Source organism: Cinclus cinclus, chromosome 1, assembly GCF_963662255.1.
Source record: "Cinclus cinclus chromosome 1, bCinCin1.1, whole genome shotgun sequence".
Taxonomy (NCBI): domain Eukaryota; kingdom Metazoa; phylum Chordata; class Aves; order Passeriformes; family Cinclidae; genus Cinclus; species Cinclus cinclus.
In genome coordinates this window covers 58,624,697-58,649,771 of record NC_085046.1, presented here as the reverse complement: position 1 = coordinate 58,649,771, position 25,075 = coordinate 58,624,697, and the positions used below count along the sequence as shown (strand labels likewise).

The 25,075-nt window shown below is 37.4% G+C and overlaps 1 protein-coding gene across 3 annotated transcripts in view; it reads right to left on the bottom strand.

Annotated features, from left to right (window-relative positions):
• RECK (reversion inducing cysteine rich protein with kazal motifs) overlaps window positions 1–25,075 on the bottom strand; it is a 47,466-nt gene that overhangs the window by 14,533 nt on the left and 7,858 nt on the right. The window contains exons 4-16 of one of the 3 annotated variants that reach the window (XM_062498451.1): window positions 23,797–23,833; window positions 16,966–17,051; window positions 15,233–15,280; window positions 14,162–14,203; window positions 13,840–13,843; window positions 12,496–12,575; window positions 6,291–6,324; window positions 5,251–5,448; window positions 4,572–4,839; window positions 2,938–3,117; window positions 1,714–1,926; window positions 799–935; window positions 189–329 (exon numbers count right to left, since the gene is read on the bottom strand). In XM_062498451.1, the coding sequence (XP_062354435.1) occupies window positions 189–329; window positions 799–935; window positions 1,714–1,926; window positions 2,938–3,117; window positions 4,572–4,839; window positions 5,251–5,448; window positions 6,291–6,324; window positions 12,496–12,575; window positions 13,840–13,843; window positions 14,162–14,203; window positions 15,233–15,280; window positions 16,966–17,051; window positions 23,797–23,833 (1,468 nt within the window). The remainder of the gene's footprint in view (window positions 1–188; window positions 330–798; window positions 936–1,713; window positions 1,927–2,937; window positions 3,118–4,571; window positions 4,840–5,250; window positions 5,449–6,290; window positions 6,325–12,495; window positions 12,576–13,839; window positions 13,844–14,161; window positions 14,204–15,232; window positions 15,281–16,965; window positions 17,052–23,796; window positions 23,834–25,075) is intronic. The other 2 variants (XM_062498460.1, XM_062498467.1) reach the window with 2 other exon arrangements.

Genomic DNA, 25,075 nt, shown 5'->3' with positions numbered 1-25,075 from the left:
TATTAACTTTATTTCAGTGACTAAACTCTTCCTCCCCAGGCCAGAGGGGAAAGCGAGCGAGCAGCTGTGTGGTGCTCAGGTGCCAGCTGGGTTAAACCATGGCACAGCAATTCACTTTAAAACCTTCAGCATTTCAATGACATGTTTACCTGCAAAATTCAGTGAACAGAAGACTAAAAAAAACTTACCCGGCACACACAAGTATGGAAGACACAGCTCTCCAGATTGACATCCTTTTCTATTTACTTCACATAGCTGATTAGCTGCACATGGGTTTGGATTACATGGATGTGTGACATCTTCTACAATGTTGCCTAAAGAACTTGGGCCTGAAAACAGAATATACATAATCTACACTGATTTAGATGAGGTTTATTTTTCTTCAGCAAAGCATGGCATTTCTTATGTCCAGTAAAATAATATTTTTGACAATTCTGCAAATTTTTAAAAATTGAATTATAGACATAGAAGCTTGACATGACCAGGTAGTTAACTTATTTCAATAGTTTAATCCTCAGTCCTGGAAATAATGACCCAGATGATTCTTCACACGCAAAATGTATTTCCTTTATCTTGTCTGTCCCATAATTTCCTGACACACATGCCCAATACAAGAAGGAATAGAAGCAATGAACTATGGCAACTTGAAAATTCCAATTTTCTCCAATACACTGAATAAAATGTCTCAAACTCAATAAAACTTTCCTTAAAATAAATAGTGAAGATCATTAAAAGTAATGACAAGCATTCAAAGTATTCTGTTTTCTAATTTTCCTGCATAAGTATGTTAGTACTTACTCAGGTAAGTATCCAAGGGTATACAGTTCTCCAAGTCATCTGTTGGAGATAAGAGCTCACAAATACTCTCAGCTGAGTGGCCTTCAGGGAATTTATTATGATCTCCACACTTCTTCAGTATTTCCACACAATCTGATCTACAGATAAATGAAGACTACTTGAAGAAAAAGATTTATTTCTATGTTATTCCCTTCTCTGAATCCACAACTTTCCCGATACGCTTCACAGGAGAGTGCTTTTATATATATATATATATATATATATATATATATATATATATATATATACACACATACATATATATATATATATGCTACATTTTATGTAGGAGGGAGTAACAAATTTGTGACACAAAGACAGAAACTACTGCTTGTATTACTCCTCCTTGACTTCAGGCTTGGTGATCTTCATCTTCTAAGGTATCATATGCATGTATCTTCCAAGACCAAGCATTTCCTTCATTTACTAATGTCTAATAATGGTTAAAATCTACCTCACTACCTGCACCATTAATTGCTATTTTTCTACTCAATCACCTACTTTCAAAACTTATTTAAAAAAAAACAAAACACTTTTTTTCAGACCTTTCTGTCAGCTGAACGTCATCAGTAGATCCCAAAACCAAAAAAGAAGAAAGGTTTAAGACACCATGGAGAGCCAAAAAAAAACCTCTTAATAATAACTTTTTTCTTTCACTTTACAATGCAAGCATATAAATCCATCTCATTAACAGGCAAATATCTTCATTTGCAGTGATGGAGTCAAGCAAAGGCAATCATGCAATTTCATATTCCTTCCATGTTTGCCTTGCCATGTTTTCCTAAAACAGTAAAAACAGTTCTACAGCTTTTTAGTTTTCATTAAAATCCTTAGTAAAACCTCTAACATGGATTTTGTTTTCTCCACAGTACTTACTTGCAGATAATACTTCCTCTAGATTTGCTGTGACAAGGTTTAATCTGCAGGGAGCAGGCAATTGCCTTCCACATTTCTGGCTGGCATTTTTTAATATCAAGCACAGGAATATTTATGAACGGCATCTTAATACTCCCTTTTTCCCATAGCTTCATGTCATTCATGGCTCCTTGGTCTGACTGAGTATTGCAGCTTCTAAAAAGTTCTGTTGGTCTTAAAAGGAGAAGGTAAAATATAGCATGTATTAAAGAAAAAGAAAGTACCACACATTTTCCCTTTTCATCCTACGAACATTACATCCTTCACAAGGCTAGCTTTTTATGGCATATAAACAATTAATCTCTCCCACAGTTAAGCAAGATCAGAATCAATTTGAAATCTGTCTTTAAGGAGGACAAGGTCTTTAAGACTCAAGGCTGAAACTCCCTTCTTGCCTCTATCTCTTAGATGAAATATCACTTTAATATTTCTCATCTGAAGTTGACTTAAGAGGAAATATCTTAGATAGCCCAAATAACTATGTAAATATTTCTTGATGAATCACTAATACAAGTTGATTTATCATTTATATTTATCCAGGCTTGGGATTCTCCTAGTTGTATAACACTCATGACACTACACAATATTTAATAAAAAAACAAACAAACAAAACAAAACATAAAACCCATAAAAAGCAAAAATAAAAACCCCAAACCAAAACAAAAAACTAAAAAAAATAAGCCAGTGATCTCCAATAGCTAAGAAAATTTAGGGCTTTATAAACTAACTGTAACCTTGCAATTACTTTCAGACACCGCTTTTAAATAATTTTATCCTACAGACCACAAACTCACAGAAACACCACTGCAAAAAAGGAACTTTGGAAATGAGTAACATGTAAATTTAACAAACAATTTAACCTTATTTATAATATACAACATTCCAGTAACCATGACTTACTTGTCTATGCAGTAAGACAGAGGAATATGCAGAGGTAATACACTGTGACATTTTACAAGTTCATGGGTTAACTTTTACTCTTGTAAGTTTTATTACATCTGTTGCTAAATACATTTCCAAAAGTTAATTCTTAAGAAAAACTACTTATTTTCAAACTCACTAAAACCATATTTGCAGAAAGAAAACTACATACAATCTCAAAATAAGTCTTAAAAACATTTCATTTTATTTTTTAAATCAAAGCACAGGAATTCCTTTATAAAATATTCAGTGTCTCTCTCCTACCTGTTATTAAAATTAGTGCAGTATGTAAGATTTCTACAGCCCAGCTGACAAGGTTCTCGTACATCTGCTAAACAGGTCAACATGGAAACTTCAACTGCATTATACTCACAAAAGCGATCAAATTCTTGCCAGCTCTGTGAATTGCCCCAGCTCGTGCTATAAAGTTTAGTGCAGAGCTCTCTGAAAACAAAAAAGAAATAGAAATGAAGAAAATAAAATTGGAAGAACAACAGCCATTCAGATACGGCCCATCACTTATTTGCTGCTCACAACAGTGTCCACTCACCACAGAGGATTGTGTTAGAGCCCACAAAGTCTGCAAATGTACCACTGGTAGCCAAACGTAGTGCTCAAAGCAAATAACCCATTTTGCTCAACAATATCAGCACATCTTTAAGCTAGTAAGATCAAAATACTTCAGGATATAAAACTGTGATATCCAATAAAAATGTAACAGCTGAAAACCTGAACTTACAATTTTGAGACCAAAACTATCCCAGCTAACTCTACTGGAAATAAATCTAAGTTGGCATCACAATGAACAACTTCTAGCCCCATCCTTCAGCTGCAAATCACACTTTCTTCTCCTACAGAAATGACTGTAAAGCAAAATACATTCCTTCTTTTGCCCTGATCTTTGAAGCAGGGATACTGTTTGGTGCTTTTGTTTGAGACGTTTCCTGGTGTCAGCAGCACCCAGCTCACTTTCTTCACGGCAATGTCCTACGAACTGCAACTGTTCCCATCCCAAGGCATGGAACTTCACACTACTGTTAGATCTCCTGCCTATTGAAAACCTGAGAGAAGGTTCCATTTGAGAACTCATTGTCAAAGCAAGGAACTAAAAGATACTTTATTAACTATCCTATGTTACAACCTTCTAAGAAATAATGTAACTCCAGGGCTCTACTACTAAACTCATTAAAGACCCTGCTGCATTCATGAGATGCTGCTACTGGAAACTTTGATACAAAAGGAAGTATCAGCTCAAAAATGTTTGCTACTTACTCAGACACAATGATGCATTTAAAATGCAATCGTCATCTATTTTTAAAGTGGACAGAAAACCACCCTAGACTAAAAATGCCTCAATAATTTGCAAGCATGCAAAACTTTACTGAAAACCTTTGTTTCTCTAAATGTCAGAATAGTTAGTTCCCTGATTTAATTACTAAATAACCAAAGTTATTTTTCACTGACAAAAACCAGAAGAGCATCAAGAAAGGAATACTGCCAAGGTTTTAACATGAAGCAACCAGGCACTTGTGAGTTTGTGGAATTGATTGTCCTTTTGTCTCTCTTTAGCATCTTGTTAATCAGATGTTGCAATATTGGCTATTATGACCACAAGTATGGTACAAGTTTCATTAACTTACTGTGTCTGCTAAAGTAAGCCAGTGCTAAATGTGAGAAAAGGTTGATTCCTCTTATATAGCAGTATCTTTTGAGATACTAAGTATTGGACAGAAGAGATTACCCAACAGATTATTATCTGGTTACCTGAACGTGCATTTTTTTCTAAGAATTCCAGAACTTCCTATTTGATACACATAGCAAGACTCAGAAAAAGGCCGGAATCAAGAAAAGTTCCTAAGTACTTTCACAACTGGAAATGAGGTTAGAGGGATACTGACCTACATGTGGAAGAATTTGCTTTGGAACAGCAATGGAGCTTAGCTCCATCAAGGCCTGTTGAAGGTGGGGGGTGCACAGTGACTCCTGGGTGAACAGATCTTGAACTCTCAAGAAAACATTGCCAAAGTGGGTCCTGAGGGAGAGGCATGGTTTTACAGCCTTCTATAAGTCCATCAACAATTTCAAGCTCTGTTTTCATTGACATTAGAATTCTTTTACAAGCAGCCTGACACGCATAATCTTCTGCTCTATCACAGCAATACAAACCTGTTAACAAAATAGTTAACAGTCAAGCACAAAAACATTAAAGATGAACAATATAAAAGCCCTGAATAATAAAAGTGCTGTAAGGTGCCTTCCTCTCCTCTAGACAATCTCAAATAACATTGCTTCTCCTAAACAGATACAGAATCAACTCTGGAAATAAACCACAAAGCCTGTATGTAAAAATAAAAAGTAAATAAAAATAAATAATGCACCTAAGCTCAAAAGTTATCATTATATAAATTCATCTAATGATTGCACCTAAACCCAAAACTTATAAAAATTCATATAACAATAGCAATACAATTTATACGACAGAGTTCTACAATAACACATTTCATATAAAACATACATGAAGTGCATTTTCAGGATCTTCTATAACTTTCAGTAAAAAAGGATTTTATTTGTACTTACTGTCTGTAGGGTTTCTCATTGGATACGACTGTGTGTAGTTATTCACACAGTGTATAAGCTGAGGGCTGATAGATGCACAGTAATTTTCAACTGCTTTAATTTGTGATGGACCAGGAGAGGAGTCTGTCCGAAAAATTGCTTGGCAATACTCCCGGCAGTTCGTATGGTGACCTGCATAACTGCAACAGACTGACCCCACTGGGGAAGCAAACAAACAAACAACAGAAAATCTACGGCTTCCTACCAGAGAAACGAAGAGATGAGCATGTCTGCATAACACACTAAGATGCTCAAGGAAACAACAACAACAATAGCAGCAACAAAAAAGAAGTAGAAATTCTATGCTCTATTGCAATATCTCTGTCTACAGAATGACTGGAAATATCTGTAACTAGCCAAACCACATTTGTTTGTCTGGCAGGAGAAAAAAGTCAGCACTAAAGCCGCCTTGAACTCAAGTTCAAGACATGAGAAAGCCAGCTGAATGTCATTTTCAGCTGTTTTGTTCTTATTTTAGATAACCAGACGTGTCCAATAATTGAATTATCAGAGAAATATGACTAATAAACAAATAAATGTAAGAGGAGTATCATTCGAAAACACCCAGACAGATGGCATTGGTGATTCAGATGTTTTTGCTATGTTGTTAAATACATATAGTAGTTCTTGAGAAAAACTTCCACTAGAATTCTGAAACACTGACTTAATTTTGTATAAACAGATATCAGGCAACAGAACATTTGCATGCTTCTTCAAAATTTCAACTATGCATTTAATTTTGCTGCTTAGCACACATCAAATGAACAAGCAGAAGAAGATGACAGAAAAGACAAATACAGATACACAAATAAAAACCAGTATTAATTATACAGATAGCCAAATCCCTTTATTACTTGACAATTTACTCATGTGGCTTTTGCCTATATGGGTCCAAAATCCACATGTTTGTGTATATGTTCACCCACAGAATCTCTTATGGTTTAGAGAAAAAAGGAATGATACAAAAGCAAAACAAAATAAACTATTTATTATATACTTACTTTCATTTCTGTTAATACAACTAAAGAGAGCATTCTGAAATCAAAACAAAAGCAGTGTTACAAGCCAGAAAATTTCAAATAAATATTTAAGTATACAGTCATTTGTTATAATGAGCTAATAAACCTTTGGTATTGTTTGCTTCAATTAGATCACATTAAAACAAAAACACTGTACAAACAGTGAAAGCAGGAAATTAAGAGATCAAGGGTCACCAAAGTTCTGTGTGCACTCATAATAAAATAGATAAATATTCAAGAAAATAAGTAAATTGGAAGACTTTCCTGGACTTACTTAGAAACAGGGTAAACTGCTATAATAGGGTGCCTCAAGACGTTGGGGTTTTTTTTTCCTAAGGACAATAATTTTAAAGATTCTATGTGGAAAAAAAATTCCGCAGAGATGGATACATGCAAATAGTAAATCTCAACAAGATAACTTCATGACAATGTATCTTAAAAGCTAAAGCATGGAATCAACTCCCTCAAACTGCAGCTGAAGGGCACAGCTGGGGGATGAACATCTTAAATGTCAGAAGAAGGGAAACACATCCTGCTGCTTTGCTTCAGAGGTCTCTAATCTGCAGACAGGTCATGGAATGGTTTGGGTTGGAAGGGACCTTAAAGTTCATCTAGTCACAAACTCCCTGTTAGGGGCAGAGACACCTTCCACTAGACCAGGTTGCTTATCCAACCTGACCTTGAACACTTCCATGGATGGGGCATCCACAGCTCCTCTGGGCAACCTGTGCCAGTGCCTTACCACCCTCATCATAAACAAATTTCTTCTTTGTACTGAATTTGAAACTACCCTCTCTAAGTTTACAATCATTAACCATTGCCCTATCACAACAAGCCCTGCCAAAATGTTTATTCCCAGCTTTCTTGCAGGCCCTCTCTGGGCACCAGGAAGTGCTATAAGGTCTCCTGGGAACCTTTTCTTCTCCAGACCGAACACCACCAGCTCTCTCAGCCTGTCTTCATAGGAGACATTCTCCATCTCACTTGGTGGCTCTCCTCTGGACTCATTCCAACAGATACACATCCTTCCTGTGCTGCAGACTCCACACCTGGATGTAGCACTCCAGGAGGGTATCATCAGAGCAGAGCAGAGGGGCAGAATCCCCTCCTTCATGACTACTGAACTCTTGCCAAAAAACCCACAGTCTCCCCACACTGAATAAGCACATTTCCCATTATAAAAATTAGATACTGCATATAAGCTGTCTGGAGCTCTATGGAAAGATGAAGTCATGAGGTTGAAATTCCCAAACGTAGTTGCCAGTTATCAAAGACTAATATTATATGACTGTGAGAAAACAGAAATTTGAAATTCCTCCATATCTAACGTCTACAATTGTCAGAACACTAGATTATAAACATGATCAAATACATCAATATAGTGACAAAACACAATTCCCATCTTCATAAAAATTTTGATCTTCATTTTCCCGTCCCTATAATTAAACAAATTTGTATTACACACAGAAGAGACTATCTATAGAGAAAAACAGAAACACCATCAGACTGATCACAAATCATGTGGGATTAAAGTCTTGCTTCAATACAGGAGAGCAGCAGATGTGCTGCTACCTCTAAGACAAGGAAGAGAGTTCAGAATGCAGACCTAGTTCAAGCTCAGTAGTTCATGAGATTCTTCCTCTATCTTAATTACTAGCTATTCACTGCATTGCAGAGAAGTGGGTATCCCAAATAATCTTGGGGCTATTTTTGTGCAAACATACTAAAATACAATGCTAGGAATTAAATTGATGATTTCATTTTCCCTTTTGTCTTAGATATTGTTTTGTGTGCAGGAATTTGTTTTTCATTTATATTTGCTACTTGCTTCCTTCTGAGCACAAGATTTTAAACAGGACAGTCCCAATACTGTAATGAGCAGCATCAAATTCCTTCTGTTAACACTCAGAAATTAATTTAAACCTTGGGTAAGCCATGGCAGATGCGGCAATGAAAGACCCTAAGAGAATAAACATAAAACTAACTTGAAAGTGTAAGTTATTTTTCCACAAACAGCAACTATTTATAATTCTAGTGTTCACAAATAAAGGCACAAAATCTATTGGTACACCTCACACAAAAATTCAAAAATCTGACTTACATAAAACAAAGCCCCAAATCTCATGAAATCGCAACTCAGACATTTTATTTTCAGGCCAAAAATATCCTCTACAATATTTCAGATCTTTTCTCCCAAAAGTATGGATACTGCATTCTTTCTTTCAGATTAAGGTGAATTTGCAGCAACATTCTTCATCCCAGCAGCACATTTTAATTCGGTTAACTTTAGATTTTCCCTTCCTACACACAAACCAAATTCTGTTACCCATCCATCTATGTAACACAGACGAGGTGCAAGAGAATTAATGGAGAAAGAGCACAGAGCTGGGGCCACCACCCTACATCTGTAAAGGACACATTTATACTGTTGCCTAAAGGTTCATGACACTTTTGTAGCACCGTGTATCCTTCACTATGGATGCCAGGCAAAGGTTACCAGAAAGGCCCTGTTCTGATATGGCCACCTGGTTTCTTTGGGACCTGCCACACACAACAACACTCTGCCCCTAAACTGGCTGTCCTCAGAAAATGCTGAAATTTGACTTCCCCAGAGCCACCCTGCATGGAGCACTGGAAGGTGGCACACAAACCAGGTGGGTATAATGAACACTGTAACTTTATTAATTAATACACTGGGACAGCAGAGGCTGCTGGAAAGTCCAAAGTCTGCCTGCCAAGTATTTGACCGTACTGTCAGCACAAATAATACTTATAATCACACTCTAATGTTGCAATAAACTCAGATAAAAATTGTCATGTTATTTAGAAGTTGAATGATGCCAAAAAGTGATTCTAAAGCACTTCATGGATAATAGTGTCACTTGCCCTGCTCAGAGGACACAAAAGAAAGGAGAATGTTGAGAAGATTATGGTATCTACTAATATTCCTCTTCTAAAGAAGGGCTCAAGCTATGACAAAATTATCTTCTCACAGCAATTCCACACTCCAATTTTATACAGGCAGAAGTCCTTGCCTAATAATAAATCTTCTTTCTGTATTTTGAAACTGCAGTTCCACAGACTGCTGAATTGCTGTAATAATCCTCACATTTCTGTCTGGCTTCCCTTTTCCACCTTGTCCCTGTTCCCAGCTGTATAGACATGTGCATGCCCTTAAACTATCACCTTGTCATGAGTGATCTTTCTCACTAACCCTGATAAAAAACTCATTTTTCTCCTCCCCTAGGATTAACAGGTATATTGCTATGTTAGACCATAATAGAACAAGCATTTTTTAGATACCATCTTTTAGAAGGACCTGCCAGATGCCAGAGGGAGACTAAGGCAAGGAGGGGGAAGGAATGTGTGTGGAAAAATAGCAGCTGCAGGAAGGCACGGGAAGAACTTCAGATGCACTGAATTGTTACAGCAACTCACCATATTTTACAAAACTCTAGTGTCTGTAGCCACCACAGAATACACTGCTAGTATTCTAGAGGGTGCTGACTTTGTGTTTTGGGTAGGTCTGGATAACTGTTCATTTTATGTGTATGTACATACCCTCACACATATGAGGGGTATAGCTAAGAGATATGAGACAATCTTAAAGATTAAAAATTAATGTCTTACAAAATTACCTGTTTGTAAATAAAGCTGTTAACAGCATTAGACAGTCAAGTCTGATTTGAATTACTAACTTCAACTTCTTTTCAGAACACAAGGTGCATGTCCATGTCTACTAAATTAGCACTCATATTTAAGAAGTCACCAGCTTTTTTGCCCATTCAAGGTTCCTTCTGAATCTTTGAGTGAACTGGCAGTGAAGAAAGACATAGAAAACAAAGCAAAAGGTAAAAGATAGATATAGGTAAGGAAAAACAAAACCAAACCAGCCAACCAAAACAAAAACCAAAAGAGGAGAAAAGTATGTTCTCTTTACAGGAATTATTAAGTCCTCAAGATCTGGGAAAATGATAGTACAAAGGCAATAGTGTGTACAATCACAGCTTGATGCTCAATTTTTAACCTGTGTTGAATACTAAATTAAGTGAACAAAGACAGCAATATCAACATTTCTAAACCATAAACACAATGATTTGTTTTACTTGTGCACAAGTCCCATCTTTCAGCCTTCCCTTTTTTTTAAAGTCAGGTGTTGCCAAGTCTGGTGATTAAAGCCTGTGAGACAGAAGCAGAAGGAGCAGAAAGTGGCAAGTGGACACCGGCAACACAACCACATACACCTTACAGCAAAGACTCTCAAAGATTTCTTTCTGGTGTTATGGAAGTTGAAAAAGGCTACTGAGGTTTATGCAGCAGAGAAGGTTTTTCAGTTTTCCTCACCAGAATCCCCTGAAGGAAGATTTTAGCCAGTACTGCAGGACCTAACTGGTTTCGCTCTTTTTGGAGCTCATCAGCTGCAGGTAACGGCTCAAAACCCAAAAATGCACACACCCCAACACCAACAGAGCACAACATTTTGCTGAAGGAAGAAGTCCTCTGCATTGTGAGGCTGCTTTCATATTATAAGCACATTTTTTCTAAATGGCTGCCTCTTGTGTCTTGAATGAAAAGCGGCAGTCATGCTGTTGTTTCGCACCAAAAATTAAGATTATTTTTCAAAAAACTCACAAAAATTATTTTCCTCCCTAAAAATTATCATGGTATCTATATTCTACTAACTTTGGCAGAAAAATAAGTCCAGTACTATTGTCTTGGGCAACCTAACCATGACGAATATTTGAATCTAGATCCTGTCCAATTAATGTAATCTTAATTTATAAGTATTACCTACAGTTAACAAATACAACAGTAAAATGCTTAATTCTGTGCAGTTAAGCACAGAAAAGATAATCCTTTTGATCTCTCCTTGACTTCATTTAAATTCTTTGAATTTACTGGGAGAAGATAAAAGTCAGAAGGTAACATACTAAGGTTTAGTGGAATCAGCTGAAGTGTCAAATGATGGTGAACATCTGTTAAAAACTTAAAACTTGCAGTAATAAACAAGTAAGGTCAAGATTTTCCTCTATTATGTAAACAAGTAAAGAATTGAGAACACTTGCACAGTGAGGTAGTACAAAATTACTGGAACTCAAATTTTGGCAAGATCATTGAGCGTTCTATCAACCTTTTTTGAACAGCAGATAACAGAGACAAAAAGCACCAGCAGAAGACAATAACATGATCTGCAATGTGTAGTATGGTCAGAGTCCATCCTGTATTCATTAAGCAGTACTTCCAGAGGCCACACACAGTCCTGTGCCTTAGGAGTTCATTAAAACTGTTTAGGAACCTTTAGCTAAACAATGTCCTAAACAGTTCCTTGAGTTATTATCTCTTGTCTCAGAGTAATCCACACAAACAATTAGATAAGAGCTAAAAACTGATGACTGCATTTTTCAGCAGTGGTAATTAGTAGCCAGCATTCACTAAAATGTCAGCAAAAAGAAGGATCATATAACCCTAGAACGAAAAAACTAACCAATACCACAGCAGGGTGAACACTTTTCTGAATCCCCATTAAAGCAGTTAAAGCTGCAAGCACTGAATTTTAAGTTTCTGTGTTTAAAAACTGTAAAATACCAAAGTGAGATTAGCCTAAAGAGTGTTCAAATTTGTGAGCAGCAAAACTGCCTTTAAACAGCCCAAGGACATCAAAAGTTCATTCACTACTGAGCATCAAAAGTAGTTTTAAGAGCAGAGGCTAAATAAGTGGTGACATTTCCAGCTGCATTTCAACTGCCTGGGAGATGTTAATAGTGCTCAGCTGCAGTAAAGCTCTCACAATGCCAATTACCTAGAGAAGTTCAAATATCTTATTTGGAACACATGAAGTAAAAACTGGAGTTCTTAATATTGAGACAAGTGAACTCACAATATGCAGTGCACAGACTCAAGAGCTGCAACCTAATGGAAACTTCAGTGCTACCCTTTCCATGCACAGAAGAAAGAAAAGGGATCTTAAACACAGTAATAAAGCTTATTAAGATTAAGACTATTTACATCTTATTTTAAGATTAATGAAGTATTTTAAGTTGCTCCTCCAAGCATGTATTCCATGTGGTCTTTTAAAAAATGAACCCCCACTTTACACAAAAGTTTTAAAAATATAAACATCAGAAAATCCTACATACAATCCATACCATCTCCACTTCATTTTCCTTTTCCTTTGACTATTACCTACCTTCTTTTTAGAGGAAGATGAACAGGATAGCAGAAAGCTGGAAGAAGTAGTGAAAGATAAAAGAACTGAGGCGCACAGAACTAGAGGAAAAATGAAGACGACAAAATGAGTATCTGAGAAGCAGAAGATGGAAAAAAGGACTATTAGAATAAAACCTTCAAAAGAAGGCAAATAAAATACCTTTTAGTAACACTCAAAAATACTGGGCAAGTTGAGTTAAATTTATTAATTTCTGTATTCAGTGCTACTTGAAAATAAAACTTATTTAACAGGGCATGCCATCTTCAAAGCACTGATAAAAAATGAATACCTTATTCCAATATAATACTTTTCTAAAATGTGTAAAATATCCAAATTAAACATAAATATTTAAAGTAAAAGTAATGCAGAAAAATATGATCAGGAGAAAAAGCATATTTAATCAATCTTGTGAAAAGCTGGCACATCAATGCTGAAGTGATTCTGCTGCTGCACAACCTGAGACTCTACTTAGCAACTTCAAACTTGCTGACACCTCCTGCATGGAGTTTGGCTTTTCCCACTGCTCTGAGCCCTATGCCCTACCTTGGAAGATTTACTTCCTTCTTCACCCTCACTAACTTAGTGGGAGGCTGAAGGGTAACTCAAAAAGTTGCTTCCCTAATCTCAAAAGATTACAAAAGTGTACTAGGCACAGTTTAGATTACTCTAAGCAGCTTGTGAAAATTCTCTGGGAAATCCTTACATAAGTAAGCTAAGTAAGTTAAGTAGGCTGGTAAGCTATGAGACTGTTTTCAAAAAAGGGAATTATATTTTACATCCTTTATTTTTATGTCATGTACTTAAAATACCTCAGCAACAGATTTGAGAGCTGATTACCAAGCACTATGATCTATACTGCAAACTAATTTTCTGATTGGAACCTTATTTTTAGCAAAGTACAAACTCTTAAATGCAAAACCAAACACAGTATGTGCAACACTGTATTAATGTGATTCACATGCTATTTGTGATCTCATGTCACCTCTTCCAGTTTGAAGTAGCCATTCCTTCCTCAGTTCAGTGTTTTCCCATTCAACTCCACCAAATACAAAGTACAGTACAGGACACAGAAGCTACTCACAGACTATAGAGGGAGCAGGACTCATACACCAAAGCATCAAGAACAATGTTGTTGTTTTTTTTTTTTTAATGAGAAACAATGACAGGGTGTGGGAAACTGCAGGGTCCCTCCAAAAGTTTTATCTGGAATGTTCAATCTTAGGCATAACTTCATACAACCAGTGAGCCTCTTAAGAGCATTTTAAGTATTATTTTCCATGAGCACTTGTAAGCCTGGATACGTATGAAAAATCATTGTCATACAGAACTCTACCATAACTGAACATCTAGTACATCAGATAACTAATTTCTGTCCCTGACACACTATTTGTATCTACTGCACCTAGTCCTCATTAAAGAAGTTATTTCCTTTTCCCAATCAGAAGACTGGTTCCTCCTACTATGATTTTTCTCCCTCTCCTTCTCTTTTAGTCTTGCACAGATAGCAAGCATTAAGGTTTTCCGTACAATAACAGCAGGATCAGTCTTCATTAAGAGTGAAAGGTCCAGTTTTCAAAATTCCAGATAAAAACTGGAGAAGTAAATAAGACTATGACCATTTTGAAGTCATTCTTTATTCTCTTACCTTTCCTCTCCCGTTCTCCTTCAACCCATACTGGCCAACCTCCTACAGCAATGCAGAAATCCAGAAAAAAAAGAAGGAAACAGACCAGCATAATAGAAGAGAAGCTTGCAGATGTTGACAGTATAGCATACTATAGCATGAAAGGAGACAGAACTACTTAAAATGAAAATGCATTTTTAAGAGAACAAGCTACGGCAACTTCAACCCACACTAACTTCCACAGGGAAGAGTCCAGGAAAATACTCTGTAGATTGTTTAGATAAAAGGACGAAAGGGAAAATAAATTTAAAAAAAGTAATTCAATGCTTCCTGTAAAAAATCAGGAAAGCTGCACCACTTCTGCCCAAATCAAAATAACAGAAAATTGTCTGATATCCTGAACTGTTGATTATGAGCAGAACTGATGCACAACTACCTAACTTAGGGCAGAAAGAAATGAGATGAAAGGGGGTGGGAGGAATCTGGCTTCTAATTAACACAAAGATCAAAAGAAAAGCAGTCCTTGCAGAATAGTATTTTTACACCCTGTGTTGAAAAGAACATAGGTAAAGGCAGATTTCTGAAGATACCCTGATGATTAATTTTATGAGCAGAACAGTAAAAATAACTGCAAGCATCAACAGTTTCACTGATGTTACTAAAATTTATATTTATATTCAGATGGGATACTTAAGGTTGCTCTTTTCTGAGTTTATTTCTTTAGGTCCCTTTTGAACTGACTCTCACTGTCCAAGCTGAAAGGTTTCTGAATGATCACATGAATTCTGACTTTGATTAAAATTCCTATGAAATAAACCTTTTGGGAATCCAATTTGAAAGTTGCAACTTTTTCATTTAAATTAAGGTATATGCAAGACTAAAACACTGAAAACTTTTTTTACAGAAGGCGTTTATACATTTATAAAAAGAATAGAGAGATAATTTACATTCATATAAAAACAAGCACATTCAGAAATACTGCTATAAAAAGACAGAACTTTCCCTCTTCTACAGGATATTTTTACATGACTTATAAAAGATTGATATAAAAGTTGATTTTTTTTCAGATATATTCAGACACATAAAACATACCTCATATTCCTTCCTGCAGACCTTTAAAACGTCATTTTTTGCAGAAGCCTGAAAGAAAGATATATTTCTCCTTTTGTAGTAGAAAATAATAAAATCCTGTTGTGAAATAAAGACAGTTCTACTTTTAAATTAACTGCAATAACAATGGATTAATGATCTATTAAAATGTTCCTTTAAGAACCTAAATAATCCATGTAAAGCTTTAAGACTAAAAAGCAGACCCCATGACTGTTAATATGACATTTAATGTTAACCCAAACCCTCATATTTCTGCACCAAGTTAGTAGAGAGTGGAGGCACACAAAACAACTTTGCTTTTGTGGAAATTTTGCCAGACTGCAGAACACAGGAAGCATTTAAGAAATGGAAAAGCTTGAGCATAAAGATCTCCCCATTTTCTCTGCTAATTTATCACTTGTGTGTCACTTTCCATTCTCCCCCCTCCTGTATGTTCAGTTCTATTGTTCTTATTGTGAAACTGAGTTCCAGAAATTCTCCCCTCAAACTGCAGATCCCTTGGTGCTATACAAAAATCTCATGCTCCTTTTTTATATGACAGATATTCAAAACTATAATAACTACTAACATGTTACTTCCCACTCCAGTAATTTAAAACACTTGGGTAAAGTCTGACCTTGGACCTATTATATCACTGCCTTCAAAATTACTCCAAAATCCCCTCAAGTTTCAAGGATCAAAGTTAAAATCCAAATATTTCCCATTATCCCTAATATTTGGCAGATATTTAGATTTTAGTATAAATGAAAAAAATAGGAAATGTTTTAACCAGAGTCTGCTAAAGTACAAAACATAGCTAAGATTCTGAAACAACAGTCTGCAATCAAACAATACATCTGATTTTGAGAATAATTATAAATGATGAAACATTCATAAGATTAAATTAATAGAATTTAATAAGACTGCAATAAACAGAAATGTCTTTATCAGGTCTGGAAGACACTTAAGCATTAGGACACATTTGAAAACATGGATAAAAATGCATGTGAGAATAAACACATATCTTATTTTCTGAAGATCGAAAGTGCCCAGTTTGTTTACTCACTCCTCATCCCTTTCTCACATTGCTCTGTACTCACTGCTCATTTCTTGTCACATAGTTTTTAAACTCTGTGCTTTTAGGTGAAAGTAGAATTTTTTTTTTTTGTTATGACAGCAGTTTGCAGTAGGCTGCTTGGTCATGATTAAGACTACATAGGTAACACTCACAAATACGAATAGTAAGTACAACTGTGCTCCATAAATTAATTACAAGGATGAAGATAAACACAAATATGGTCCTAGATTTTGAAGATGTTTCTAAAGCCACAAACACTTATTTAGGGGGGGGGGAAATCACTAAATGCTTCACAGATTTTTTAATAAAAAGGTCATTGCTAAATTTATGATTATGCTTAAAACAGTTACTTGACAAAAACACTGGCTCTATTAACACCAAGCCCCCCCCTTAATACTTTCTTCCATCTGATGAACAAAAACCTCTTTGAAGAGGCACAAAAATCTGTTTGGGATTGTAACCACAGTGTTGCATCACTAAACACACCATTACAAAAAAAAAGAGCTTAGGATCAGGCATGTTACGTTTCACTCAACATTATTTTAAAATAACAACTTTTATATGAAGACTGTGACAAAAAAGGCAAAATTAAGTTTAGCATAACCCAAGGGAGCTGCAGAATCAGCCTGGACTCAAGTCAGTAGGGTGACAGCCTTACCTGCTTGCACGCTTGCCGACACTCCACAGCAATAGCCAGCTCACAGCAGCCTAAACCAACCCACCCGTCAGACTTCTTCAAAACTCCTTGGGAAATAAGATGACAGACTTATTAGAGTAGAAAGAGAAACTCTGTCACCATTTTCACTTTCCTCTACTTTTCAAGTTTGATAATCCTGCTCTCATTCAAGAAGTCTATGTACAGATTACATTTTTATTGGAGTCCCAAACCAACTTCAAGCAAAAAACACTACTTTGTGTTTTTATAAATGCTGAAACTAGCAATTAATGAAGTACCTTCCATACATTGAGGTTAAAAATGGTTTATGCAAACTGCTTTAAATGTTCAATGGAAATACTAGATTTTGATAATCTATCTAATCTGAGATATAAAACAACAAAAAAATCAGAAAAAAAAACCTCATCAAAACTGAAAACATCTCTTACAGATAGATCCTGTTGTTTATTTCAATAGCACATTTCTCTACCAACTTTGCCAATGTAGAAAATGTTCCATGTTCTTTCTCCAAACTTCCTGTGGTGATTTTGGTCTGGATGAAGTTAAATTTCCTCAGTTGAGCTGGCACGGGGCTGTGTTTTGGACTTCTGATTAAAATGGTGTTGATAACACAGGGATGTTTTAGTTACTGCAAACACAGGCAGCATCCAGGCCTTTTCTGTTTTCCATAGGGACTCAGAAGCATGCTGGCAGTGCAGAAGAGGCTGGGTGGGGACACTGCCAGGACCACTGAGCCCAGCAGACATTCCATACCACATGGCACCATGCTCAGCATAAATGAGCTCAACCACAGAGGTGGAGGATGGCAGGGGCTGCCCTGGCTTGGGGACTGGAGGGGAAGCAGCTGGCTGGCAGTAAGCAATTATTTTCTTTTGCATCACTTGTTTTTCTTGGGTTTGTGTTTTTTCCTCCTTTCTTTCTTGTTTTTCCTTCCATTTTTAAATTATGAACTGTCTTTATCCCAACCCAACTGCTGCCCTTCTCTCCCACTGATGGGAGAACAAGCAAATGCTTTGTGGTAATTTTCAGCCTACTGGGGTTAATCCACAACTCTTCCTCTGTCATTTATCTCTCCTGCAATGTGGTTTCATAGCCAGAACTATCTCCAACTGAAGTTTCCTATCTCCCTGTCTCTCTTACTCCATTTATTTCACTGTTTGCATTATCCTCATTTTTTTACCATAAAGTTACATAGAAACACAGAAAGAAGCAAATTGCTGCCATAAGTTGTTTCATCCTCTTAATTTAATAATAAATACAAATCTTCTATTGTTTTCCAAACATCAGAAATAAAATAAAAAATGCATTCCTGTATCTATTTCTCCTGTAACTTTAAAGATAGAAATAAAGGGAATGTTTGATCTATGCAGCTGTCCAGCAGCTGTGACAAACTTGTTACAATCTTTTTCTTAGGACAGAAGGTAGAATTATTTAACTCAAACAAATGACTCATTTTTGTTACGAATATTTGAAAAATAAAGCAGTACTTTATTACATACACAAGCTACATTCTTTATGTAGAAATAAAAAAGCAGAAAGCAGAAGAAACAACAACTTAATTTTAAAAATGCTCATAAGTCCAGTAGAAATGCCTATTTAGAAGAGCCCCATGGGATGTTCACCTTTAAAAAAAAGGGAAGTGAAAAGCTAGTTGTGAGATCTTGAATTTAAATGCTAAGAAAACGCTTGGAAAAAGGTGTTGGAAAAAAGTAATAAAAAATAATTGCAATCAATGGAAAACAATGACCAACTGGTATTTATCATGAAGAAAATTGCCTTTAAAACACACTTGGTCGACTTTACAAACACAGGTGGCATAGAAAGTCTTGCCAGCATCTGTCTTTCATGACATTCCAACAGGTAAATTAAGAAAATGCACGAATGGCAAATTTATAAAGGAGGAGCAAAATCTTCATAAAGCAATATTAACACATTCCCTGTGGAAATTAAAATACGCATAACAGTTGTTAAAATACAAATTAAAAGCTTAATGCTTGACAGAAGTAAGGTAGCAGCATTGCTCAGCAGGTGGAAGGAATAGAGGGGCAAAGGTACACTACAGCTTCTGGTTGTAGCCTGTATTCTGTCAGTTTTTTCCATCTGAATGGTTCAGATCTTCAGTGTGCAGACACTGTAGGCACAAGATCCATAGGTCTTTCCGGAGACTCAAAATCCTCTGGACATCTATTCAGAGTATTGCCTCAGCTTTCCAACTCACACCAGTTCAAAGTAGCTGTGAAGGTCATGAACAGCTGCAAGTACAGCTCATACAGGGGTGCAGAATTAGTTTTTCAGAGGTTGAGCATCTTTTTAACAGTGTCAAAGAGATCACTGTTGTGCACACATCAGTTGTTTGCAATCAGTGTTCAAGAATCAGGAATTTAGGTTTCACTACACTATGTACAGTTAATTGCTAGAACAACCACTCACTATGCTGTGTTTCAGGCATAAAATAATACATCAGTCATTTCTGCATAAATTCCTATGTGAGGATTCCTTTCAATTGGAACAGTAATGTTTGGTAGAACATTTATTAGTAAGATTGATAATGTAAGGCATTAAGCAATCTAAAAAACATCAAAGAAACATCATGTGCAATATGAAAAAAAACATTTCCAGAAATCTCTGCTCCAATAACTAGCTGTAAGCAGGAGAAACACACGGTAAATACAGCTGGACAGCTTCAGGGACAGTGTCACCAATGAGCAGTCACTACTGAGTCATCAGGCATCCACATTTTGTGCAGTAAAGGGCTCATGATCTCAGACATACTGGAACTGAACTAAACAGTGATAAAAGAATGAAGCAAGCTACACAAACACACCAAATTAAGAAGGCTGATAATTGTCAGCTGTTGTTCATATTTTCTTGGCAAGTGGCCCTCTCTCCAGGTTATATCCAGCCAGCAGACAAGCTCGTGAATAAATGGATGTCACACTCTCAAGAACCATTGAACTTCAATCTTAATACAGTAACTCGTAAATTAATTTTGTCATCAAGGTAGTTGTGTGCATTCTAGATGAAAATACACCTTCAGTGCACAGTAAATTGACTGGAGCCCATAGTTATGATAATTCATCAAATTCATCTGCACAGTACAGATTCCTGAGCCATAACAAACCACCTAGTTGCCTAACACAAATTCTCAGCCTGCCCTCATGTATGTTCCAGCTTCTTAATCACCTGACAGTGGCTCTTTGCTGAACTTGCTCCAGAGTGTTCACAGTCTTCTTGTGCAAAATGCTCAGAACTGAACACAGTATCCCTGATGTGGTCTCACCAATGCTGAGTAGAGGGGAAGGATCAGCTCCCTTAATCTGCTGGCAACATTTTCACTGTTACAGTCCGGATGCTGTTGGTCTTCCTAGTTACAAGGGCACATTGCTGGATCATGTTCCACTTGCTGGTCACCAGGATTCCCAGGTATGTTTCTACCAAGCTACTTTACAGCTGGCCAGACTCCTCGTGTGCTATGGAGCATGGGGCCTTCACCAGGTGCAGGACTTGGCATTTTCCTTTTCTGGAATTTCATGAAGGTCCCGTCCGCCTGTTCCTTTGGTTAACCAACATCCCTGTGAATGGCAGCACAACTATCTAGTCTAGCAACCTCTCCTCTCACTTTTGTGTCACTGGCAAACAGACTGAGGGTAAGTCTGTCCCATCATTAACAAAGATGTTAAATGGGACTAGACTCAGCATCAACCCTCAGGACACTGGCCGACAGTTGCACTCTGTGATGCTGATCAAACCTTCTGGCACAGCAATTTGGCCAGTTTTCACTTCACCTCCACTGCTCACTTCTCCAGCACACACTTCATCAGTTTCTCTATAAGCAAGTCATAAAAAATAGTGATGAAATCCTTACTGAAGCCGAGATAGACAACATGCACTGCTTTCCCCTCATCGAAAAAGGCAGTCATCTCATCACAGAGGGTTATCAGGTTGGTTAAGCACAGTTTCCCCTCCATATATCCATGTTGACTACAAACTATCACCTTCTTGTCCTTGACGTGTCTGGAAATTGTTTACAGGAAGATCTGCTCTGTTACCTTCCCAGAGTTTGAGGTGAAACTGTACAAGCCTAGAGCTCCTCAGATCCTCCCTGCCCTTTCTACAGGCAGGAGTGAACTTGCTTTCTTCCCTTCTTCTTCACAGTCCTCAGCATTCTAACCCTATCCTCCTCCATCAAGCACAAGTCTTCCTTGCTCTGGACTTTATGACTGGTCTCAGGGACCTGGCATTCCTGCAGGTTCATTTTACCTGTAAAGACTGAGGCAAAGAAGACCACAGGCTATTTAATGTCATTTGTCACCAGGTTTCCTGCCTCATTCAGCAGCAGGCTCCCATTTTCACCAGTCTTCTCTTTCTGTTGATGTAGTTCAAGAAGCTTTCTGGCTGCCCATCACATAATTTACCAGGATCAACTCCTGATAGGCTCTGGCTTTTCTAACCCCATGCATTAAGTGGAGCTTGGATAAGGTGATCCTTGAAAGTCAAGCAGCTCTCTTGGACCTTCCTTTCCTTCAGGTCCAGTACCCGTGGGATTCTTCAAAATAGATTGCCTGCACATCTGCTGTGGGAACATTCCTGCTGTGTTCCAGTGACTCCAGTAGGATGGAGGCCAGGTAACTGCACACAGATTTCTAACCAATAAAACAGAAAGCCTGTTTACAAGCACTGGCATCATTAGTTTGCCTCAGAGGCCTGGTGGGGGGACAGGAAGGAGGAGGGGAGTTTGAGCAGATGCTGTAAAACTGTTACAGCCTCTTCTTTCCTCACCCCCACTTTTCCAACTATAGCATTTAAATTTCAAGGCATTTTAATTTTGCAATTTCAAAGTCTTTTAGAAGTTACACATGGTACAATGGACTTGTTAAGCCTGATTTAATCTATTCTTGATCTCTCCTTTTAACATTACAGCCCTATCTTGTGATTTATGCTTTAACTTTATATGCTGGTTTTGCATTGACTTTTGGTGAAGAGGGATAGAGTCAGCCACGGAAGTGATTCTCTGTGAAGAGCAGCTAGCAGCTTCCTCTGTGCCTGGCAAAACCAATCACTGGCCAGCTCTGAGAACTGGCACACTGCTCAGACAATTAGAGAAGCTAGCAACACCTCTGTGATAACATTTATGAAAGAAGAAACCATGGGAAGCTCTCTTTGTGCACTTGGAGGGGTTGGCCAGTGGTGCAGCCAAGCCCCTTTGGTCCCTTTGGGCCAGCCCCATCCCGGTGCAGCTGAGGAGATCCTGCTGCCAGGGGGACATCCCGGCACCACGAGCACCTATGCAGCCTGGACCATATGGCCAGCAGCGAGAGCCATGGCAAGCAACTCCCCAGTGCAAAGCCTGGATGAAATCAACTTTTCAGGTCTGCAGAACTCTATAAAATCTTTTCAGTTAATAGAGCTTGGGAATAAATGAACAGGCACCAATTATCTCCTGAGTCAGAGAAAAGGAAAAAGTGAGGACATGAGAGGAGAACAACATGGTGATGCTAAGGTTGATGCAAAAGAGGAAGGGGGAGGAGGAAGTGCTCTGAGTGTCGGAGCTGAGACTCTTGTGCAAGCCATGGTGAAGACTATAACCCAACAGTCTGTTTCCCTGTAATTCATGAAGTGCATGGGGGGATGAAGCATTCACCCACAGCCCATAAGAAAAAAGCACTCATACTGCAGCATGTGGATGCTGAAAACTGTGATTCAGTGAGAGGCTTGAAAAAAGAGAGAGAGAGAAAGAATACTTGCTTTCATTAACAGAGTAAGAGGACCCTTGCTTTTATACTAGAACACGACATCCTCAAAAACTACACCCCATAACATAAATGGCCCACAAAAAAGCAGTTGTGGGAAGACTGAAAGCTGTGGGAGGGACTTCACATTGCAAGCAGGTTCCAGGCAGACTGTTAGCTGTTAAAATTAAAACCACATTGGAAAAGTTCATAGACAAATGTTTTCCATAGGAAAGACCCATGGCATAGCAAGAGATTCCTCTCCCTAAGTGACCTGTAGAAAGATCGTAAAAAGTGACTAAAAATCCCATGTTTTGTCTCCCTGTGCTGTCACTGGGAAGGAGAAAATGCAGGGGTGGGGGGAGAAGGTGTACTAAAGGTTTATTTTAGTTCTCATTATCCTGTTTTAATTCTGTTAATAATTATTTTTCCTTTATACCTTTTTAAGTTTTGAGCCCGCTTTGCCCTTAAAGTGTTTTCTCCTAATCATTATCTCACCCCTTGAGTTTTCTTTCCCCCTCCTCTGCTTAACTATAGCAGAGGAAAATGAATAAATGATTTCTTGTGGGTGCAGTGGCGTTTGACCAGCTTCAACCTGTCACACTTTCTAAATCCATCTGTTCCAAGCAGTTTGGTTCATGATCTGAGCCCTTGCACTTAAATTGTTTGCTTAATTCTTACTATCTTCCTGTGTTATTCATTTTTTTTTCAAATCATGCTGCATCTGGAGTAAAGTCATAATTATCAACCATTTAGTAGATCAGGCTAAGGTGTAACAAAGCCAAAAAAAACCCAAAAAAAATCTTGAAAAGAAAGAAACGCTGATATTTCCTGGATTTGTCACAGAAGAACATGTTTAATTATACAAACATATTCTATGGTTTTTAACTAGGAAAAGAAAACTCAGTACAATGCACAGGTAACTCATTATATACTAGAGGAAACTAAACACCACACAGTTTATATCAGATGCATAACAGAAGTCAAATTATCATTAAATCTATGGGTGCAGGTGGCAGACACAACATCAAAACACAGAGACTGAAAAAGCAACGTGATTCAATAGCCAACTGGTATTTCTTACCTGGCAAAGAAGAATTTATACAACCCCACACTTCTCTCTGAAAAGTAAAAATGCAATTAAGCAAAAGCAAGTCTACAGAACAAGAGAGCTTCTATCAGACTCAAACCAGCAATTTCAGCGTTTTTTCACTGTGTTTTAAATATCTGATTGGAAGAATACTTATGTTTAAACATCTTTTTAAAGAAGTGCTATGACAGAAGCTGAGTACCATTTCCCTCAATGAGAGGGCTGCTATGCCCAGACTATGAAATCAACAGCAGCATTTTTGCAGATGCAGAACCTAATGTAGTTATCTGGAATACATAAGCTAGTCATCTCTCTCCATCAGTGTTCACAGAACTAAACTGCAACTCAGACACAGAACAAGATTTGTCTAGGACTAAGGACCTGTGGAGAAGCTTATTGCCCTAGCATTCCTCCCCACCAGCTTAAAAATACGCTAAACACACATAACCACACAGAAAACAAATTTTAAAAGGGTTTCAATCACACGGACACAGCAACCCATACTGTCACCCAACAACACATCTATCATCGCAGGAATCCATGACTTTCCAAAGTTGCAATGGATCTGTGTTTAATGACCTAACGCTCTCCTCCTTTGCATCTGCAGAAGTTTTCAACTTAGGCAAGAGCCAAAGCAAGATCAAAAGAAGATGCTAAAGAGCTGCTACTTCAATGAGCTCCATGCCTTTGATTCAGTTGACTTCCTTTATTTCATGAGGACATTAATGGTTAGACTCAATGATCTTTAGGGTCTTTTCCAACCTAAATGCATCTATGATTATAATAAAAAGAATACACACAATACAATGTCTGTAACCAGTGCTCAAGAATATCAACCATCTGATTAATTTAAACCTATCTGCTCATCTGTGAAATGGCACCACAACACCTGTCCAACAAGACAAGAGATATCTGAGAACAGCAAATATGCTATTGAGTTGAATGGTTAACTATTTTCTGTGTCTGGATATTATCAGTTCAGTGATATTAATTTAAGATCCACATCCTGTCATTTATATAGACAGTAACTGGGAGTTATAAAAATCACTCCCGATTACTAACTTTATAAATAACAAGTCATCTTTCCCCTTTCAGATAATCTGCAATCCTATTTCATCAGAAAGACTTCTCTGCTATACAGATAAGATCCTACTCATCTTATCAGGGAATGACAGATAAAGAAAACCAATACCAAACCAAATGCCATTCATCATTCTGATAGGTTTTCTTGCCAGGTTTTACTCATACCAGGAGCTGTCTATAACTTTCTGAG